Source organism: Andrographis paniculata, unplaced genomic scaffold (assembly GCF_009805555.1).
Source record: "Andrographis paniculata isolate CXL003 unplaced genomic scaffold, ASM980555v1 Contig30END, whole genome shotgun sequence".
NCBI lineage: Eukaryota > Viridiplantae > Streptophyta > Magnoliopsida > Lamiales > Acanthaceae > Andrographis > Andrographis paniculata.
Window position 1 is genome coordinate 3,665,936 of NW_026137563.1, and position 19,262 is coordinate 3,685,197.

The following is a 19,262-nucleotide window of genomic DNA, read 5'->3' on the forward strand; positions in this document are numbered from 1 at the left end:
GTCTCCTCCTCCTAATGCCCAGTGGAGAGAAGGAAGGAAGGAAGGAAGAGCAGTTGCTTTTCTTTCTTTATTAGGATGGGTCTTCAGAAGTTGTTCCATCCATCCATCCATCAAAAGAAGCAGCTGGAGGGGAGGGTCGTTAGTTTTCAGCTGCCTGCTCTGCTGCTCTAACCAACCAGCTACGTGCAGCGCGGATTGCAGGAACGGATGAATCAGCTGATAAAAACACAGCAGAGAGCGAGGAGGGAGGAGTTGATGACGACGAAGGGAGAGACGGACCATCTCTTGGTAAAAACAAACACTCCACTGCGACTGCCTGCGCTTTCTATCAAGTTTACCATAGTTAATTAATTAAAGGATAAATTATTGCGAGAAACTAGTTTGTATTATTAAAATAAACACAACATATTTCTGTCCAACATTAAAATTTATACCAAAGAAAAAAATATTTTTTTGTCCACATTAAGTGATATTCAAATAAAAAAATAAAATATTAAATATTAAGTTGTTTTGTTATGGTATTATTTTATTATAAATCTCATACTTTTATAAATAATATTCTTTCCGTTGTATTAATATAGATACGAGAACTTAAATAAAATATAATTAATAAATAATTAAACAAAGTATAATTAATAAGTAATTAAAAAGTATATTAATAAAAGTAATTATTATTTAGTAAAAATAATTATAGATTAAGATTAAGATAAGTAAATAGTTTAATTAAAATTAAGAAAATTATAAAATTTAAAATTTAAAATACAATTAAAGTGCATAATTATATTTCCAAAAATAAAAAAAGACAAGTTGACGGACGAAAATAAAAAATAGGGACATTATGTGGGACGGAGGGTGTAATTTTTTTAAATATAAATAAAAATAATTATTTAATAAAAAAAGAAATAAAAATAAAAGAATTAAAAATTTAATTAAATAAGATTTATATTTTGTTAAATAACGTTTGATAAATATAAATTTAGGTCTCTTTAAACTCCGCTACTCCAGCGAAGTTGGCTTGGCGAGCGAATAGCGACACCCAATTGCTAGTTCAGTTCTGTTCAGTTCTGTTCAGTTCGCTGATGTGATGGCTGACCGATCAACTCCCGCAGCCCCACCGCTGATGCAGACTCACCCGCAGTTGCATTCCCCCACGTCGTCGCCGGCCTCCGCCGAATCTGGTTTCTGGGTCGGCCAGAGAGTCCATTTCACTTCACAACCCAGAAGAACCGGAGCCGTCAAGTACGTGGGTCCCGTGCAAGGCTACTCCGGTGATTGGGTGGGAGTAGACTGGGATGCTCCCGGCGAGGGAAAGCACGATGGATCCCACAATGGCGTCAGATATTTCACGGCCAGGGGACCCTATACCGCATCCTTCGTGCGCCCCCATAATTTGAGCTCCGGCATCTCCCTACTTGAAGCCCTAAAAACTCGATATCGAACTGCCACTACGAAAGACGAAGAAGGTAAAACACACACACACACATACGGAAGTTTAGCGCGTGCTTGTGTGTTGATTGAATTTCTCGGGTGTCCATCAAATTTGAGCCTTGATGACAAGCATCTCTGCAAATTAAAGAATTGATTTTTAAGTACCAAAATATGAGCTTGTGTGGGTGTACGCTATAGACGAGGAAAGGGTAGGAGGGTCTAGTTTTTATGCATTTAGATGGAGGGAGATTGCATCACAATCTAGAAGCTTGTCACTTCACACTTAATTGAGATTCTACTCTAATAGTGCGTCTTGTATAGCTGTTAGTTCCAGTTTCTTATTTACAGGTTACCATTGACATGTGAGGTTAGATACACGCCTTCAATTTTACCTTTTTGTTAAGCATTGGCTGAAATGTGCCTGCTTGTTTTTGGTGTCTTGGTGACTTTGTAGATGAGATGTATGTCTTTTCTGCAAGACACAAAAGAGTGTCTATTCAGCTCCTTGGGAAAGATAAAATTGAAGACAAGCTGAGTCGATTTGAGGAGCTGAAGACTGCATCATTATCATATCTAGGGGTTAGTTTTTGTGAGTCAGCTGACCAAGTCACTAAAACTCTACCTAGTAAGTTGATACTATCGCCTAGTTGGTGCTGTATTTGAAATTTCCTATCGTTCTGGTTTTTTGGGTTGGTTTCAAATGCAAAATTTGGTGCTTGTTTATTTTGTATTATAGGCTACAGCCTTACAAACTACTCCTGTAATTTACAACGCAAGATATTCACTCTTACATACTTTTGTTCCTTTTATGTAGTGTACTTGTTTCAGAGCCTAAAATCCTTTTTTGCAGATTTGAAGGAGCTTGACTTGAGCGGAAACCTACTTTCCGATTGGCAAGTATGTGTCCCAATTTCTTGTACACTGTTGTATCAATCCTCGCCTATGTGCGGATGTCATTTTCTGAATAGCACTTTTAAATCTTTCTTACTATGGTCTTAAATACATCCTTTTATCGTACCTGGATTCTCTGCATTGTGTTGTTAGCTTAGCATTTAACTGATTTCTCTCTTCGTCAGAATAGTTGACTTGTTTTGCATCTTCCAAGTTTGCTAACCGATTGTTTACATGGAGATGTCCAGTGCACATGCTAAATGTGATGATTCTATTCTATTTGCTTTTGTTTATTGACAAGCTGCTTTTAGCTTAATAACATTCTAAATGTCTTTGGTTGTCCTCGAGGATGTTGGCATAATATGTCAAGGATTGCCAGCTCTCACAGATCTCAATATATCCAGTAATTCCATGTCTTCTAATGTAACCATTATGCCCCAGCTAAGCAACATTTGTGTTTTGGTATTGAACCATACTGGAGTACTTTGGGAGCAGGTGTAACTCAAATCTGCACTTTTAAGATATTTTTCTATTCATTTACACTTGAAGATGCATGAATGATTTTTTTTTTTTTTTTTCCAGGTTGAAATTCTTAGGGATTCTATTCCCCATGTGGCGGAGTTGCATCTCATGGAAAATAATTTGAAAAGAATAACGGTTAGCAGTTACTTCATGTTGATGCTTTCTTAGGGGGTTTTGATTTAGCAGCAGCTCAGAAAATTGTCATTCCTATGAATTGCTTTTAAAGCTATTCCATGCATGATTACTTTATCCTACAGAACTGTGGAAAATATTTCTTGAAAATGTTGCTTATTGTTTGATACCCGCCTATAGATAATGGAGAAACATTGTGTTTCAATATGTAACATTTGAATCAAAGATATTTTATTTGCTGTTATAATTCTAGGAAAATACTATCAAGATTTCATTTTCCATTTCATGGGTGCATGAAAAATTGAGCACCATTCAGTTTATCTGAGATCTTAATTTCCATTGACAAAAATGCTTTAGAAGCATGGCTGTTCTGGTTATGCAACATACAGAATTTGAACTATTGTTATGTTAGCTTAAAAGCATATTAACACGTTTTGTTCAATATCTGTGGATAAGTACCTGGAATCTTAGCTAATTTGTATATGTTTAATTACCCCGTTTAAACATTCCTTTTTCATTATTATGCCTGTTTTACTTCATATAATGTGTCATGGTGTTCTCTCCTTATGTTTTTCTTTTTTTTCCCATCCAGCCACTGTCTTCCACTTTTGTCCAAGGATTTAAATCTTTGAAACTTCTTAACCTCGAACATAATTGTTTATCCGATTGGGATGAAATTGTAAAGCTCTCGCAGCTACCCAGGTAGGGGCATCCACATTTTTTTTTTTTGGTATTGTAAATACTTTACCGTAAATTTTAAATGTTATAGATCTTTTACCTTGTGGTTCTGGTGCTTAGTCTGGAGCAGCTTTATTTAAACTACAATAATTTGAATCATATCTGGTATCCTGAATGTGAGAAATTGGATGAACCATCCAATGAGATTGAATCCCCTGGGAAAAGTTTCAGGCCTTTTGAGAATTTGCATGGCCTCTCTTTGGGTAAATTTGACAATTCATACTATCTTTCATTGCTGGTGCCTGCTTGGTGGAGAATTTAACCAAGTGGCTTCTGTTTTAGGGAGCAACAATATTGAAGACCTGGGATCTGTTGATTCTCTGAACTCCTTCCCTAACTTGATGGTCAGCACTATTTTGGAGAACTATGTGTTGATGTTAGTTTGAATATTTCAAAACCTTCATCTTTGTATTCTTTTTTTTCTTTTTTTTCTTTTTTTTTTGGTGGGTGGGGGGGGGGGGGGGGGGTGGGGGGATGGGGATAAAATGCCATTAATTTAATAAAGATTCTTTTTTGAGATTCAATATGCCTTTCTATCCGAAGGATGATGTTTTACATATTCTTATGTAGGATGTTAGGCTATCTGATAATCCAGTTGCAGATCTTGGAAAAGGTGGTGTCCCTAGATTTGTGTTTATTGCTCGTTTAGCCAAAGTTAAAATACTTAACGGAAGCGAGGTAAGTGAACCCATGATGTTCTCTTCCTTACATATTTTTTTTTTCTTTAGACTTCACTGCTATCATCATCAGCATTAGTATTGGGAGCTGGTGATCTTCCTATGTTGGTTTGATGTGCCTTTTGCCATTGCAGGTTAGTCCTCGAGAAAGGAAGGATTCTGAAATTCGGTACTTTTTTTCCTCAAAACTGCTTATTAATGGTTTATGATGTATTCAATAGTAACTGTAGTCTGTACCTTCCAGAAAGATGGATGAAACTTTCCTCATTGGGGAAATTTGCTTGTACAACCGTAAGATCATGTGTTGGGATGAAATGATTCCATCAGAACATATTGGCTGTGTTCTTTTGTTTTGATGTCCTTTTTTGTGAAAATAGTTGTTAGATGTGATGTTTTGTATGTAGAACATGGGGGCTGGATTGGTGTTTTTTGAGAGAATAGTAGGTTGAATAATAAAAAAGATAAATGGGAAAGAAACACAAGTGAACATGCCCATTTTGTTTTTGTGAATTATTTTCGGGAGTTTCAATGAGTATATTGTCTGTTTTGAACTTCAAGTATCCTGCTGCTGGGTAACAGTGTTTTAGCTGTATTTCTGCAGGTACATACGCCTGGTCATGTCAAAGTTTCATGGCAGTTCTGCAGATGTATTGAGGCTGCATCCAAGGTAGCAAATGCTTTTCTTTGTCTCTCCCAGTATAGCTATTTTAAAGAAAGTTGTGTGTAGAACCTTACTTCAAGTGATATACATGACTTTTGCTGGCAATTGATACTTTGGGGGCATGTTCCCTTTAGTGGGTGGAATATGATTATTTATCCCATTGGATATTCTTATCATATACCAAACCAGAAATTTATGGATGAAGAAATTAATCAACCTCGAACACGATAGTGTGAACATGTAATGAGAATTCCCATCCTTCTACTGTGTATATTTTATCCTTGTACTTGTTTTGGACAGATGAGAAATATATGCTATTTCAGTCCACCTAATTCTGTACCATGGGGTTTTGGCTTCTTTCCAAATGCTTAAAGACAAATGAATAATATTTATATATTTTGATTAATTTATATTCCATGGTTATGAATCTGATATTTACTTAGAAGAGTGCTAAGACATCTTCATATGAACTGGATAAGCAGGTTTCTTGAGCTCAGACAGATCCATGGAATTGATGATGAGAAACCATCCACGGGAGCATCAGGCCCTCAAAAATTGGCATTAACATTAATTTGTATTACTCTTTACTATGTTTGTGATAAGCTCCTACATTACGGAATGTCAAACATTCTAAAGTTTCCACTGGTTATCTATCTGCGCAGCTGTTTCCTTGAAATGTACTGGAGCATCAATGGGTGAAAAACCGTTGGTGGTGAAAAAGTTGCCTGCAACCACAACGGTGATGCTTGTTTCAGTTTTGCAAAGCTGTCTCCTCCTACTTGTATTATTTTTGTGGTTTGAACTGTCGGTGTTCAGGTAGGAAAGCTCAAGAACCTGTGCGAGAGTTTCTTCAAGTTGAAGTCTGTTAAGCCTGTACTGTTTCTTCAAGAAGAGGTTGGTGCGGCCAAATAATTTCATCTCATCTATACCCATTTCTTGCTTTCAGTCACAGTACTTTGGTTCTTGCGAGAGTTTGTCCTGTATAGCACGCTGAAATAAGTATACGAGAATAAAGAAGTTAAGTAGCATTGTAGCCTGGTAGTAATTGATGAAGTTGATGGTGATGGAGTTGCAGGGCGCACCATTACCCGCACTACTTGAGGATGACATGGCGTCACTTGTGGAGCTTGGCATTGGCAATGACTCCACCATTCTCGTAGATGAGCGCCCTTGAGTGAGGTTGAGGTTGAGGGTTGTGAGTGAGTCCTGTATGCATGCATGCATGCATGTATGTCTGTATGTACGTAATTCTCCTCCCCATGCCAATTGTTGGCCAATCTCCCATCCCATTGGCAGACAATGTGGGCTTTGTTTCTGTACTATGCTACACGATGCTGTACTATAGAGGGAGGGGGTTCTTTCTATGCATATTTGTGGTCATGTGAGATTCAGTAATTCATTTAAACTAACTTGCAGCAGCAGCAGCTATTTTTTCGCATGCCCTGTACAGTATTAGTCATATGCTGTTCTGTTCCTGCAAATAATGCCCATGCATGTTTCACAATCTGATTTGTCAAGAGCAGAGCAGCAGCAGTAGTACAGAACCAAAGAAGAGAATTTATTGGATTATATTAGCTATCATCCCACAATGGGGACCAGAATTGGTTCCTCCGGTCCTGTCACCTGTGGTGCAGTGCTGAGTTTTACTGTAGGGATGGTGATGCTTGATCCCATTGCTGCTGTCCTGTGTGCTCCCAAAAATGAAATGAAATGAAACGAAATGGCCTTCTTTCTTCCTGTTTTATTTCTTTATTTCCATAATGTTGATTATAGAGCAACACAATACAATAAAATACACTATTGGCTGCTGCTGCTTATAATCAATCATCAATAACATGGAATATACATACATAAATGGATTGGATCTGATGTGATCTGATGGGCTGGGAGGTCAGAGGTATCATCAATGTACAGTTCACATATATACACAATTGCATATAACTAAGATCAAGTGGGGTGGAAGATGACGGTGAGATCAAGTAAATGCTGCTACCACCCCTGACTCTACGTATCATATCGTATGGCTGCAGGCTCAGCTGGCCTGCCATATGCACCCTTCTTCACTCTCTATTCCATGTCTTTTACAGCATCCTGTATATATAATATAATACACAGACACACTATCAGACCCCCGACTTTCTGCTCAGCGCACACACATTTCTATGTTATTGATTTAATGATGATACATGCATCTGCTGCCCTGGTTACCTTAGCTAGCCGAGTGACATATGATGCTGCCACTGCTGTTGCCAATAGCCCTAGTCCCAGAGTCCATAGCTGCCCATTCCCCCCTCCTAATCCTCCTATATCAGATTCTTCTTGCTGCACAGAACCATCATCAGAACAATCACAAACCTTCAGCATCTTCATTCCAATTTTGGAGGATTCCTCCTCAGATGGTGTCGTCACTTTCTTGTCCGCTTATAAACAGAGTTTATTGCAAGACAAATGACATAACACAAGTCTAATAAACGACCACCTAAAGGACATAGCATTCTTAAGAGTATCAACTTCTGAACAGGATGTCAAACAGGTAGAAGGGTAAAGTTTAAAGGTAGCACACTTTGCATTTAACATGGAAATGAAGACAGTTAAACCACAGGTTAAAAGACAAAAACATTGACACTCACAATTAATGCTCTCCCGAATGCACCAGCACTCACATATGCCCATGTTCCAGGAAGCATGCCTAACCAGCTGCCAAAAAATTATTGACCAATTTCATTAGAAAATATTCTTGCGTTTATGGATAAGACTTAAAACAAACTTAAAAGATTGTCATCAACATTATATCTGTCGTCATCCACTGTACCAACACAGTAATTCACACATCATCCATTACACTGGATTACAAGGTCTTAAAGGAATAAATAAACCACAATTAGAATTATTTACACAAATAAATGTACTATGTCATAAGAATATTGTCATAGCTTAGACCAGACCTTTTTTTTTTTTTTTGAATGTCTATTATGCACAATAAGCGAAATGACATAAAATTACTCCTAAAATCATAAAAATCTGGAATACCCACAGACAAGCCAACTGTTGGGCTAGCTTCCAAAATATGAGAATGAAGGAGTGGAACCTGACCTTCCTAACACGTATGGAACAAACTTGACTGATGTAAGTCCATAGAGGTAATTTCCAAGAGAAAATGGAAGCAATGGACTCAAACGGAGCAGGGTAACGACCTTAAAACCATTCTCTCCAATAGCTTTGTCTATTGCAAGGAATTTTTTATTTCCTTCCACAAGCTTAAGAATTCGCTCACGAGCAAAATATCTGGCGATTAGAAATGCAACACTAGCTGCGACCTGAAAAGTCAGGGAGAGAACAATTGATTTCAGGACCCAATTCATGTCACCCTCCTCATTTATTCGGTAAATGTATTTACCGTGCCACTTAAAGAGACGATAATAGTTCCAGTAACAGAGCCAAACAGTAGACCCGCAGACATTGTCAATGGGATTGCAGGGATTGCAAGTATCTGCAGAGCAAATGAAAAGTTTGACACATCAACACATATAACAAATTGCATTTCTAAAGTCAGCCAAACAGCAGACCCGCAGACACTGTCAACGGGATTGCAAGTATCTTAGGAGCAAATGAAAAGTTTCACTACATGATGCATCAACACATACAAAAAATTGATTCCTAAAGCCAGCCAAAAAGTAAACCCACAGACATTGTCAACGGGATTGCAGGGATTGCAAGTATTGCAGAGCAAATGAAAAGTTTCACTACAGGATGCATCAACACATATGACAATTTTCATTTCTAAAGTCAGCGATTGATACTTGGTGAGAGCGATGTCATGATCAGATTTACCTCCTACAGACCAATTCTCATTCAATTCAATTACAGGTATGGATAAGTACAAAGTACTGTCATTGTTCACTTAAATCTCTCAGTAAAAGTTCTAAGTGATCAATGATGTGAATGTCAGAAGAAAGATGGGTAATCTTGATTTAAAATCTTAAACTAGAGAAAAAATCAATTCGAACCTCCAATCCAGCATAGACTGCCACAAAGAGAGCATACCCAGCTGGCCCATAACCTGAAAAAGGATTCAATTTAGATATATTTAAGGCAAAAGGTAGACACGAACTAAACCATATATCTCATATTTTGAGTTCAGTGTTCTAAACTAATCAAATATGTCATTTGGCCAAAAGCAACGCAAGTAGCATCAACAAAAGATTAAATGCCACAATTAATTTGAGCAACCAATTTCATCATCAAAGAAAGTCATATTTCACTACAAAGTCAAAACTACATTATCATCGGGCTATGTAATTGCTATGTGTTTTGAGTTTCAAACATAATTTTGTCCTCCTGTGCTAACACGGCAAACCAAATTCTTGATTGAATCCAGTTTGTTTATTATTTTGAACTAATCCCTCACAGAAAGAAATGAACCTAAAGTCCAATATGTTTAGTTCATTCAATGGATATAGCCTGAATACACTGCTTTCACATTAACTCAAAACATGAAGAAATACATATTTAAGAACTCCTAATTGAGTAACATAAATTGAGTTCCCTAGTCCATCTCAAATTTGTGAAAAGGCTGAGAAATTTTGGACTAACAGTAGGTCTTTCAAACTTGCAGCTGGTGATGCCGAGCTTAATTCACCACAGCAATCACAAGCGGCTTCAATTCACATTACTACCTCTACGAGTGATCAAACAGGTAAAATCCCATGAACTTTGAATCAATAAAACCTAAGTAAGAAACATCGGATCTATGGCCAACGAAAACAAGGAACATTTCAACCAAGTAACAATTTTAATCGTGCAAAAAATAAATACACAAAAGTACCATCAATGAAGCCAGAAAATTGTGTCAAGAGCGCATTAATCTGATCCCTGTATATGTACCCAACAGTTCCAAACCCGCCAATAACACCTACGAGAAGAAGCCCCGCCAAGAGCGTGCCTTTAACAGCGGTGTCATCGGCTGCAGCACTCTCAGTCTCATTAGCATTAGCATTACCATCGTTTTCGTAGTTCTCCTTGTTTTCACCTCTTGGATCGAAATTGAAGATTTTTCCGAGGCTTTGAGGGGCGGTATCGGGAGCCTTAGAAAGAGTCTGCTGCGGCTGCTGCTGTTTCTTGGTTTCTCTGAGTGAAGAACATGGTGACAAGAAATGGAAGCGCTTGGGCTTAAACCCAATCAAGGCAAACTGGAAGCTGGGACCCTGGCCAAGTACGAAGGATTTGGAGGAGGAGGCAGCAGCGGCAGGGAGGGGGGTGAGGCCGGGCGGCGCGAGTCTAGTTAAGGGAACGGTGAGCATCCTCGAACTCGGAGGAGGACTGCGAAGTTACGGGCGGGGAAGAAAGAAGATAAAAAGGAGTATGTATCAGTATTATCAGGGGTGGGATTTTTTGGTTTTCATTTTGCCTTTTTCCTATTCTATTCTTATTCTATTATGTGGCATACACTGGCTGATCTCATCTCTCTCTCGCTCTCTGGACTGGACTGGTGTGTTTGTGGGCGCAGGGTGAACTGCCACGTCGCGGACTGAGAATCTTCCTTGCTTGCTTCCTGTAGAATGCTCCGAATCGTTCTCCAATCTTGCCTGCCTGCCTGCCAGAGAGAGAGAGAGAGCGGGAGAAGATTTTGGAAGGCGGGGTTGATAGAACAGAACGGAATGGACAACCGAACAGTAGTTTTGTTTTATGTTGAATTTGATTTGATTTATTGTTTATTTATTTATTTGTGGAGGAGAACAAGCCGAAACCAGAGCCGGACTGAACAGGAACTCAGGAAGGAAGGAGGAAGCTTGTTGAAGGTACGAGTCGAGTGGCTGGCGGCGAGCAATGCGATGGGAATAATGGGATGGATGCTTCTTATTTATTATTCTTTCTTAGAACCACCCAAGCCAAGCCTGCCAACCAATTAATCAAAACATGTTTAATGGTAGACAAGTAGCAGTAGGTGAGTGAGAGTGAATGAATAATTTGGTGACCACAAGTTCAAATTCCGTCCATCCAATGAATACTTTTTCTGTCCAGATAAAACTATGCCTTAGCCAACCCGTCGATCAATTTCACTGTCCAAATTAGCAGTATTACAATATTCATTGATTAATTGATCCATCGATATTCACTCGGTTCAGTAGTGATTATAAACAAAATATTAGATGGAAAGCCAATACGTGATCCCGAGATTATGAGTTCACATTGGGATCGATTCCAGATCCATCCGTATATCGGTTGATTATGAGTTCACATTATGATAGATTCCAGATCCATCCGTATATCGCTTGAGTGACAAATAATATATCATTGGTCATTGATTAACTGAAGCACCGAATCGGGGGCGCGTGTCGGTTGGATTGGGATAAGCTGGGTAGGGTAGGGTAGGGTGTGCGTGACTCGAATCACTCTGCTGGCTCTCGACATTGGAGTTTTCCTTATTATACTTTCATCTCCCTTCCCCTCTCCCTCTCCCTCTCCCTCTCACTCTCTCTCTCCGCCTCCGATCGATCGACTTCCAATCACTCTTCATAGCCGCACGCCTGTAGGGTACATGGACGCTGTGGAGGCCACATATGTTTTTCAAGATTGGGAGCTCCTCCCGACCGACTCGGATCCCGACTCTCCCTCGGATAGGAAGATTTCCTTCGATGAAAGTCACTCGGGAGCCTTACTCCGGGCCAATCATTTCTCACTAGACGCCCACGCTCCGATACAGGATTCCGACGATGCTGAGAAATCGCCCACCGTGGACGACGCAGGAAATTGGATTAATCCCCGTTTCGAGGAAAACCCTAAACGCTCCCTCGACAACGATTCAGGTGAGCCCCCGCTGGATACCGGCAGCCAACTTTCCGAGGACAGAATTTATACCTCTTTGAAGAATAGAACTGAAATGGGGTTTTACAAAAGAGTACCAGAGGCAGTGAACTCTGAAGGAATTCAACGGATCGTTGAGGAAAAAGTTGAAAACCCGGGGGGTCACTTGCGGACCGCGGGCACTGTGGAGACCTCTGGCAACGTAAATTTACGTGGTGAAAATGAGATTATAGTTGCACGAAGGAATGGAAACGAGAAGATTGTAAGTGGAGGAGACAAAGGTGTAGGCGACTCAGGGTCAGGGAAAAAGGTGCCCCGTGATATTGAAAAGAAGAGCATAGCATGGTGGAAGATGCCAATGGAGCTCATTAAATATTGTGCTTGTAGAATGAATCCTGCGTTGACTGTCTCTGTTGCGGCAGCTGTAATGGGGATTGCGCTTCTGAGCCACAGGTTGTATAAGATGAAGAAGAAAACTAGTGGATTGAAAATAAAGGTTACCGTCAACGATAAGGTCAGTGATCTCTTATGCATTATTATTTTATATTCTTCATCTTGCTGGATATCATCAAACGATTCCATACAGCAGCAACTATACTGCAGCAGTTTGAGAAATTAGTTCTGACGGGTTTCTCCGGTCATATTCGGAGTATTTATTAGCTTTCGAGTTCTGGCATTGAGCTAATTTAGTTGAAAGGCTTATAAACTAATAATTCAATGTACTTCTTGGGAAGTGGGCAAGTGGACCGCTGGATTTGGTGTTCATATAGAACTAAATTTTGAATGAGTTTGAGCAATTTTCAGTTGGTCACTCACCATTGAACTTTAGTGGTGTTTTCTGGTCAATATATATAGTATTAGGTTAGTGCTGGTAAATGAACTGTACCTTTTGCCTATCGTATCCCCCCCCCCCCCCCCCAATTAACAGTGCAAGAGCCTATGGACCTTGAGAAAGTTGGTTGCAATTGAGGATAATTCAACTCATCCTTTTTCTTTCCATGAGTGGTATGTATATGTTAGGTTTTTCGGGCATTAGTTGAGGTCCTTGAGAATTTAGATGACCATGAGGTAAGGCGATCTTCCATATGGGATGAAAGGGGGTAGATAATTCCTGGTTGGATGTGAAAGAAATATATTGATTCTCTGTGTAAATTTTATTTCATTGCCTTGAGGCTCAAAGGGCCACTATCCGGATGTACATGTTATTAGAAAGAGGACTTGTGTCCTCAAGATTTTGGGGACCTTCTAATTAAAACTGCATGTGCATCAATGAGTTTGTTTTAAATTCCTAGGTGGTAAATATGCCACCATAAGTATTGCCTTTTTGCTGATTTAGGTTCTCTCTCTCTCTCTCTCTAAATGCTATTTAGTCAGGTTAGTAGTGTATCCTTTATTACTTTAGTTCATTAAGTGACAATATATAGAAATGAGCATGTATAGCTTGTCACTATTCTAATGGTCTTATATTTGTATGACACTCACATTTGCTTTCGGAAAATAATCGATCATAATGCACGTGTTACAACAAGCATATATGTATGATCATTAGAGCAACAATGAGTACAGTACAAACTTTAACTTATTTGATTAAAATGATGAGGGTCTCTTAACATATATCTGTATATATATATATATATATACACATATTATTACAAGCAAAGTTTGTAGTTTGTACAGGGTGAATTTGCATTTGCAGACGAGATCAGATCTCTATTTGGAAGAACCCACGTCTCAAACCCATAGAGTGCATAGATTGATTGTTGTTGGTTTGATTTATTTATTATTTATATTTATTTCAGCATGTCAGCAGCCTTTGGCATTCAAATTTAATGGGTTTATATGTAGTGTTGATGAAATCTACACGATTCCACCCTTGTTTTGATTGTGACATCCCAACAAGCTTCTGCCATCATAGATTCAAGTAATATTAGGTCCTCAGTTGTGAAGGTTATTAGTTTGGTTGTGATGCATAAATTATAATATCTGCAGAAGGCATCTCTTACCATGAGCCGGGCTGCTCGGCTAAATGAAGCTTTCTCAGTTGTGAAAAGAGTCCCAATGATTCGAACCTCACTGCATGCTGGCGGTGCAACCACAAATTGGCCGGTAATGAGTTCAAGATAAATGAAGCACTTGTAGTAGATGGTGAGAGTTGTCTGCAAGATTAATAGGCACCTATTCCTCTGTAAAATTGGTGTGTTTTAATGTCTTTTTGAAATTGTGGGTTCAGACAATTGAGTACTTTTTTTGCTTCTGTGGAGATAATACGTGTGCTTATAGTTACCACAACGTTTGAAAGCTAGCTGTATGATATGTACTATGTTGCTGCCTGGCGGATGTTCGTAAATGTTATAGAGATGGTTATAAGTTTACCTACCATTCTTAATGTTCTAGCCTAGCCTGAGGCATGACGTGCTTCTTGAATGTATATGTCTTTGAATGGGATGGGATGGGATGCAAGTCGAGGGGGATCATTGCCCCCCTTCCCTTCCACCTTTCAGTACCCCTCTAACACAACTGTATATATGTGTAATATGTAAATATATGTATATATATATCATATATACTATATATATTGCTTTTAGTGAGGGGCGTGGTATATAGGGTGCCGAGGATCCCATCCCATCCCCGATGCAAGGGATGTAATTTGGGGCATGTGACTATGGCTGATTATTATAATTGTAGAATGGCATGACTATAGCTACAGCCACAACCCCTCTTTGCTTCCAATGTGAGTGAATGCTCTGGGAATTGTAGATATATTTATATACCCACGGACACAAGGAGCTAAAGTGGTTCCAGCTAGTGTAATAACAACTTACAGGTCCCGTTTGATATGGTGGGTGAACTTGTGATCTTGATGTCAAAATATGTTCACTTCTCGATCTAATATGCTACACTAGGCTTGGCTAATGCATTTTATTCTACTAGCCAGGCTTGCATGCTCCTATACATATATGTCATCAAAGAATGTAATGAGTAACTACGCAACACTTTAAATGTGTGCATATAGATATATATGCGAATATCTGCATGGGATGAGATAAATCTGCTATACGTGTGTATAATTTATTTGGAAGATGTATGGCTGGGGGAGGGTATATTTTATGTTAGTATTATTGATAAATAGAGACTTGTTAATGTATGATTATATATATATATATATATATGCATACATGTATATCAATAATATTATAACTTGAATAATATTTAGTAGTGATACATTGATAACGAAGCTGAGGCTGAACGGCCCGTTGATCCCCAGCTAGAGGAGTAGTGGTGCGGTACTACAGATACAAAGAAGCAACATATGAAAGTAATTAAGTAATTCAACAACAACAACATCAACAAACTTACGACGATAATAATAATATGCATCAATAAATTAATTTAAGTGGGTGGATGGTATAGGATAGGATGGGATGGGATATTCCTAGGATGGGATGGGATGTGATGGTGATTATATGTGGTGTTGGTGGTGGACGGATGATGCTGCAGCGGAAGCAGAAGCAGAAGCAGCGGTGGAGTTGGCTGCGGAGGTGGTCCGCTGCTGCAGGCGGGCGAGGGCGGCCATGGCGTGCGACTGCCGGGACATAATCCCGGCGGTGGAGGGGGACTGGGAGAGGACGATCTCGTAGCCGTCGTGGTAGGCGTCCATGCCCTCCGCCATGAGCTGCCACACCAGGCTCCCGCCCATGACGTTGCCGCCCATCCTGGCGTAGCGGTACACGTCCCTGTACACCGTCCCCATGTAGGCGTCCCGCGCGGCGAGGCTGAAGCCCGGGTCCTTGCTGGACTTGCCGAACTCCGCCACCACCAGGGGCTTGCGCAGGATCTTGGCGGCGTCGTCCCAGTGGGCCCACAGCCAGCGCTCCATGAACCCCGCCTGCTCCCCGTCGCTCTTCCCGGACTCCCAGATGTCCGGGTACGCGTGTATCGTCGCGAAGTCCACCTCCCCGATGAGATTGCTGCGGATGAAGTCCGTGCCCACCTCGTACCCCGGGTTCACCTGCTGCTTCCTCTCCGGCATCGTCTCCCCGTAGAACCCTTCCATCCCTATCTCCACCAGGTGCTTCCCGTCCAGCGACTTCACGTAAGCCGCCATTTCGGCAACCCAGCCCTGCAATTCATTATTTATTCATTAGTACTAATGATCAATAAATATATATCGCATCGCATGCAGTACAACAAGGGCAAGTACTAGTAGTAAGCACTGACATTGACGGTTCTCCCCGAGTAATCAGATTCGCAGCGGGGCTCATTAATAAGCTCCCATGCCATGATGGTTGGGTCGTCCCGGTAGGCCACTCTGGTAATGGTGTTCACCCTGGTAATTACGGTCTGCAGTGCACGCAGCAGGCAGCAACATACAAAAGTAATTAATTACAACGTAACAACAACAACAGTAGTAGTAATAATAATAATAATAATAATAATAATAATAATAATAATAATAATATATTGTTATTAATTAATTAATTATGTGGACGAACGGTTCGTACCCTGACGTGGTCCTTGTAGTAGCGCCTGATGAGGGGGTGCGTGTAGAAGGCGTCGTCGGAGGTGGCGTCGCGCGCGCCGGCGTCCCTGGCCCACTGCGCGTACTGCGGCCTCCCCCCGAAATCCTTGTAGTTGTTGACGAAGGCGAGTATGAGGCGGAGGCCGTACCTGGAGGCCTCCGAGACCACGAAGTCCAGGCCCTCAAACACCCTCTGGTCGTAGGTGCCCGGCGAGATCTGGAGGGCCGGGGCGTCGGCTCCCCCGTCGTTGAAGGCCCACGTCCTGCACACCGTCAGCCCCGCCGCCGAGGCCTCCCGGAACACCTCCGACACTTTGTGACGCTGGGCGGGGTCGGAGGAGGCCAGGTGCATCATCCAGTACGCGTTGAACCCGTTGAACAGGAACGGGGAGCCATGCAGCTCGAATTGGGACCCCCTCCTCCTCACGAATGCCGACGCCGATGGAGCAGCTGCAGCAACACTCCCCAGCATGGCAGCTGCATTGATTAATGCTGCTGCTACTAGTACGACAATCACAATCGAGCTGCTGCTGCTACTACTAGTACTACTCATCATGCCAACAAATGTCAGGATGGCTGGTTTATAGTATAGTATAGTATTATCGACGACGACGATGATGATGATGATGATCGGGCAGTGATTTCGATTATAAATTAGTATTAGGGGTAGCTAGCTTGAACTAGTATTGCTCTCAGCTAGCTGCCTTAGCTTGTACAATTCTATTGATAATATGCTGCTTGGGTTGGGAAGATGATCGACGAGGTAGGTGTTTATATAGATTTGCAGATAACAGAACGTTGCTAAGAATAGCAACACATAGCTCGCTTAGCGCCGGGAAACGAGTAGAGCAAAGAAGAGCAGTAGAGTTTTGGTGGAGTGAAATTTTGGGAATTGAATTATATATTATTGTTATTATATGTATATGCATTGATGGATGTATGGGCTACATTGCATTAATTACATGATTTACATATATATGGCCGGATAATGGGCTCTGCTGTCTGCATGCATGCATCCCTCTCTCTCTCTCTCTCTCTCTCTCTCTCTCTCTCTCTTATCGATCATCGATGCATGTATATGTATGCATTGTTATTAAAGTTGCATCAAGGAAGAAATGGTGGCGCATATAAGGGCGCCAAATGTTATGATATGGTATGATATATGTCGACAGGGTCGCGTGCGTGCGCGGATACATACTACAATCACAAATGAGAGAGAGAGAGAGAGAGAGAGAGAGAGAGAGAGAGAGAGCAAGGACATAGATGGATGGCTGGATGGATGCGTGTGGGCGTGCTTATCCATGTGGGCAGTTATCATCAGTTTCTTTGCTTTGTATTCTCACCTCACCTCACCATCGACAACTTGTTCACGCTTACTCACTAATAAACAAATCTCCACATTCTCATCCTAACTGACTACAAAGGTAGTTAAATTTATTTATTTATTAATAAACCTACCTAGCTGATAGCTGTATGCTGCTCTCCGTTGCATTGCATGTGATCAAACTCAATTAACAATATATTGATTTCATTTCATTTGTTATTTCTTAATTTAAATTGTTAGAAAATTCGTAACAATTCCCAACATCATAATTTAGAAATATTATTTGAATTCTTTCTCGCTCGTCATTTTAAAATACATATATAATACTTACTTAATTAAACAATAACCGTATATGTAGATTTGTAGCTAGCTCGGTACACACGACATTCAGATTAGACGGAGGATTGGCGTCATACCATACCCTACCCTACCCTACCGTACCATCAAATATCAAATCACAGACGTGAAAGAATTGTCAAACTTCTGCAACGATATACATTAACCTCCTCATCTTACCTTAACTATAATTTAAAGCTGATCTTAAATACCACAGATCGACAGATATTTACACACACATTATAAATAGATATAGAAATTACTAAATCCAATCCTGACCAAATTCTGCTTAGATCTGCCAATGAGCTCATCATCAGCTATTCACTTTTTCAGCTCAACTAGTATTCCTTTGTTAAGATATACAAACTAAAATTTTTGTTTGAGTTCAAAAATATTTTATGTTAAAAAACATCATCCGCCTCAAATGCATTAATGGTATAATTGAGTTGGATAACCACTTTCTTTTTATTTTTTCGCTTTATTGCAATTTTTCGTAACACAAACAAGCCGTCCACCTCACTTTCAATTTCACATATATCAATCACATTCCCAGAAAGTTCAAAAGTTGACAACTATATAGTAGTTGAGTATGATTTAAAGTTTGGGAGGGCATAAAAGCAGGCAAGTTTTGCCTAATTTGGGTTGGGCCGATTCACCCAATATCAAATCATATATATATATTTAGCGGGAAAATCTAATCAGTGTGGGCTTGGCGGTATTAGTGTTTAGGTTTTGTTCGTCCAGCTGGAAGTCAATATTACATACTCCTCCACAATATTATGCTGCAAATTGCAATTAATCAATCGATAATATAATATATAATCTATTTATAATTGATTTGGTCCAATATATCTTATCTTACGGACTGGCTACACTCTTCCCAAGGCAAATATTATCAGTTGCTTTAAATGGCAGCGTATTATCAGCAAAAGCCTACATTGTCGCAATCGCAAACGTAATCCCACTCCCACAGTGCAGTAAATAGCAATGGATCTCGATAGATCAACAATTTGGATTTTAAGCAATTGCAATACCTATATATATCACTAAGGCGGCGTGCTAATTTAAAATTTTCAATACACATTCAGCACGGTGTTAAAAGAGACAAACATCGCATGCTATAAATATAAATATCACTTGAAATATTAAATAAAAGCATTTTGTTAAAAGTATTGTACGAAAAATTCATTTAAACCATCTAAACAAATTAAAATAATTGTAATCTATAAC

The 19,262-nt window shown here is 40.0% G+C and overlaps 4 protein-coding genes across 6 annotated transcripts; 2 read left to right on the top strand and 2 right to left on the bottom strand.

Annotated features, from left to right (window-relative positions):
- The first annotated feature begins 981 nt into the window (after positions 1 to 981).
- Positions 982 to 6,470, top strand: LOC127246329 (tubulin-folding cofactor E). 2 transcript variants are annotated; one of them, XM_051267617.1, is made up of 15 exons: positions 982 to 1,463; positions 1,883 to 2,053; positions 2,279 to 2,325; positions 2,668 to 2,814; positions 2,902 to 2,976; positions 3,566 to 3,675; positions 3,772 to 3,914; positions 3,994 to 4,055; positions 4,282 to 4,389; positions 4,523 to 4,557; positions 4,990 to 5,055; positions 5,532 to 5,623; positions 5,712 to 5,788; positions 5,866 to 5,943; positions 6,125 to 6,470. In XM_051267617.1, the coding sequence occupies exons 1-15, from the start codon at positions 1,085 to 1,087 to the stop codon at positions 6,221 to 6,223; spliced, it is 1,689 nt and encodes a 562-aa protein (XP_051123574.1). In that variant the 5' UTR covers positions 982 to 1,084; the 3' UTR covers positions 6,224 to 6,470. The 2 variants fall into 2 exon arrangements, with proteins under 2 accessions (XP_051123574.1, XP_051123575.1); XM_051267618.1 differs by lacking the exon at positions 1,883 to 2,053.
- Positions 6,471 to 6,760: 290 nt separating this feature from the next.
- On the bottom strand, positions 6,761 to 10,897 carry LOC127246333 (uncharacterized). Of its 2 annotated transcripts, XM_051267622.1 has the most exons (7): positions 9,875 to 10,891; positions 9,057 to 9,109; positions 8,447 to 8,539; positions 8,143 to 8,366; positions 7,680 to 7,746; positions 7,258 to 7,371; positions 6,761 to 7,140 (listed from the first exon to the last, which is right to left on the bottom strand). In XM_051267622.1, the coding sequence occupies exons 1-7, from the start codon at positions 10,347 to 10,349 to the stop codon at positions 7,117 to 7,119; spliced, it is 1,050 nt and encodes a 349-aa protein (XP_051123579.1). In that variant the 5' UTR covers positions 10,350 to 10,891; the 3' UTR covers positions 6,761 to 7,116. The 2 variants fall into 2 exon arrangements, with proteins under 2 accessions (XP_051123579.1, XP_051123580.1); XM_051267623.1 differs by lacking the exons at positions 6,761 to 7,140; positions 7,258 to 7,371 and adding an exon at positions 7,381 to 7,528 and having other exon boundaries at positions 9,875 to 10,897.
- A 302-nt stretch (positions 10,898 to 11,199) lies between these two features.
- LOC127246334 (uncharacterized) lies at positions 11,200 to 14,232 on the top strand. Its single transcript, XM_051267625.1, has 2 exons — positions 11,200 to 12,367; positions 13,843 to 14,232. The coding sequence occupies exons 1-2, from the start codon at positions 11,588 to 11,590 to the stop codon at positions 13,975 to 13,977; spliced, it is 915 nt and encodes a 304-aa protein (XP_051123582.1). The 5' UTR covers positions 11,200 to 11,587; the 3' UTR covers positions 13,978 to 14,232.
- Positions 14,233 to 15,043: 811 nt separating this feature from the next.
- On the bottom strand, positions 15,044 to 17,135 carry LOC127246330 (mannan endo-1,4-beta-mannosidase 1-like). The gene is made up of 3 exons (XM_051267619.1): positions 16,356 to 17,135; positions 16,072 to 16,194; positions 15,044 to 15,973 (listed from the first exon to the last, which is right to left on the bottom strand). The coding sequence occupies exons 1-3, from the start codon at positions 16,926 to 16,928 to the stop codon at positions 15,314 to 15,316; spliced, it is 1,356 nt and encodes a 451-aa protein (XP_051123576.1). The 5' UTR covers positions 16,929 to 17,135; the 3' UTR covers positions 15,044 to 15,313.
- Positions 17,136 to 19,262: the final 2,127 nt, after the last annotated feature.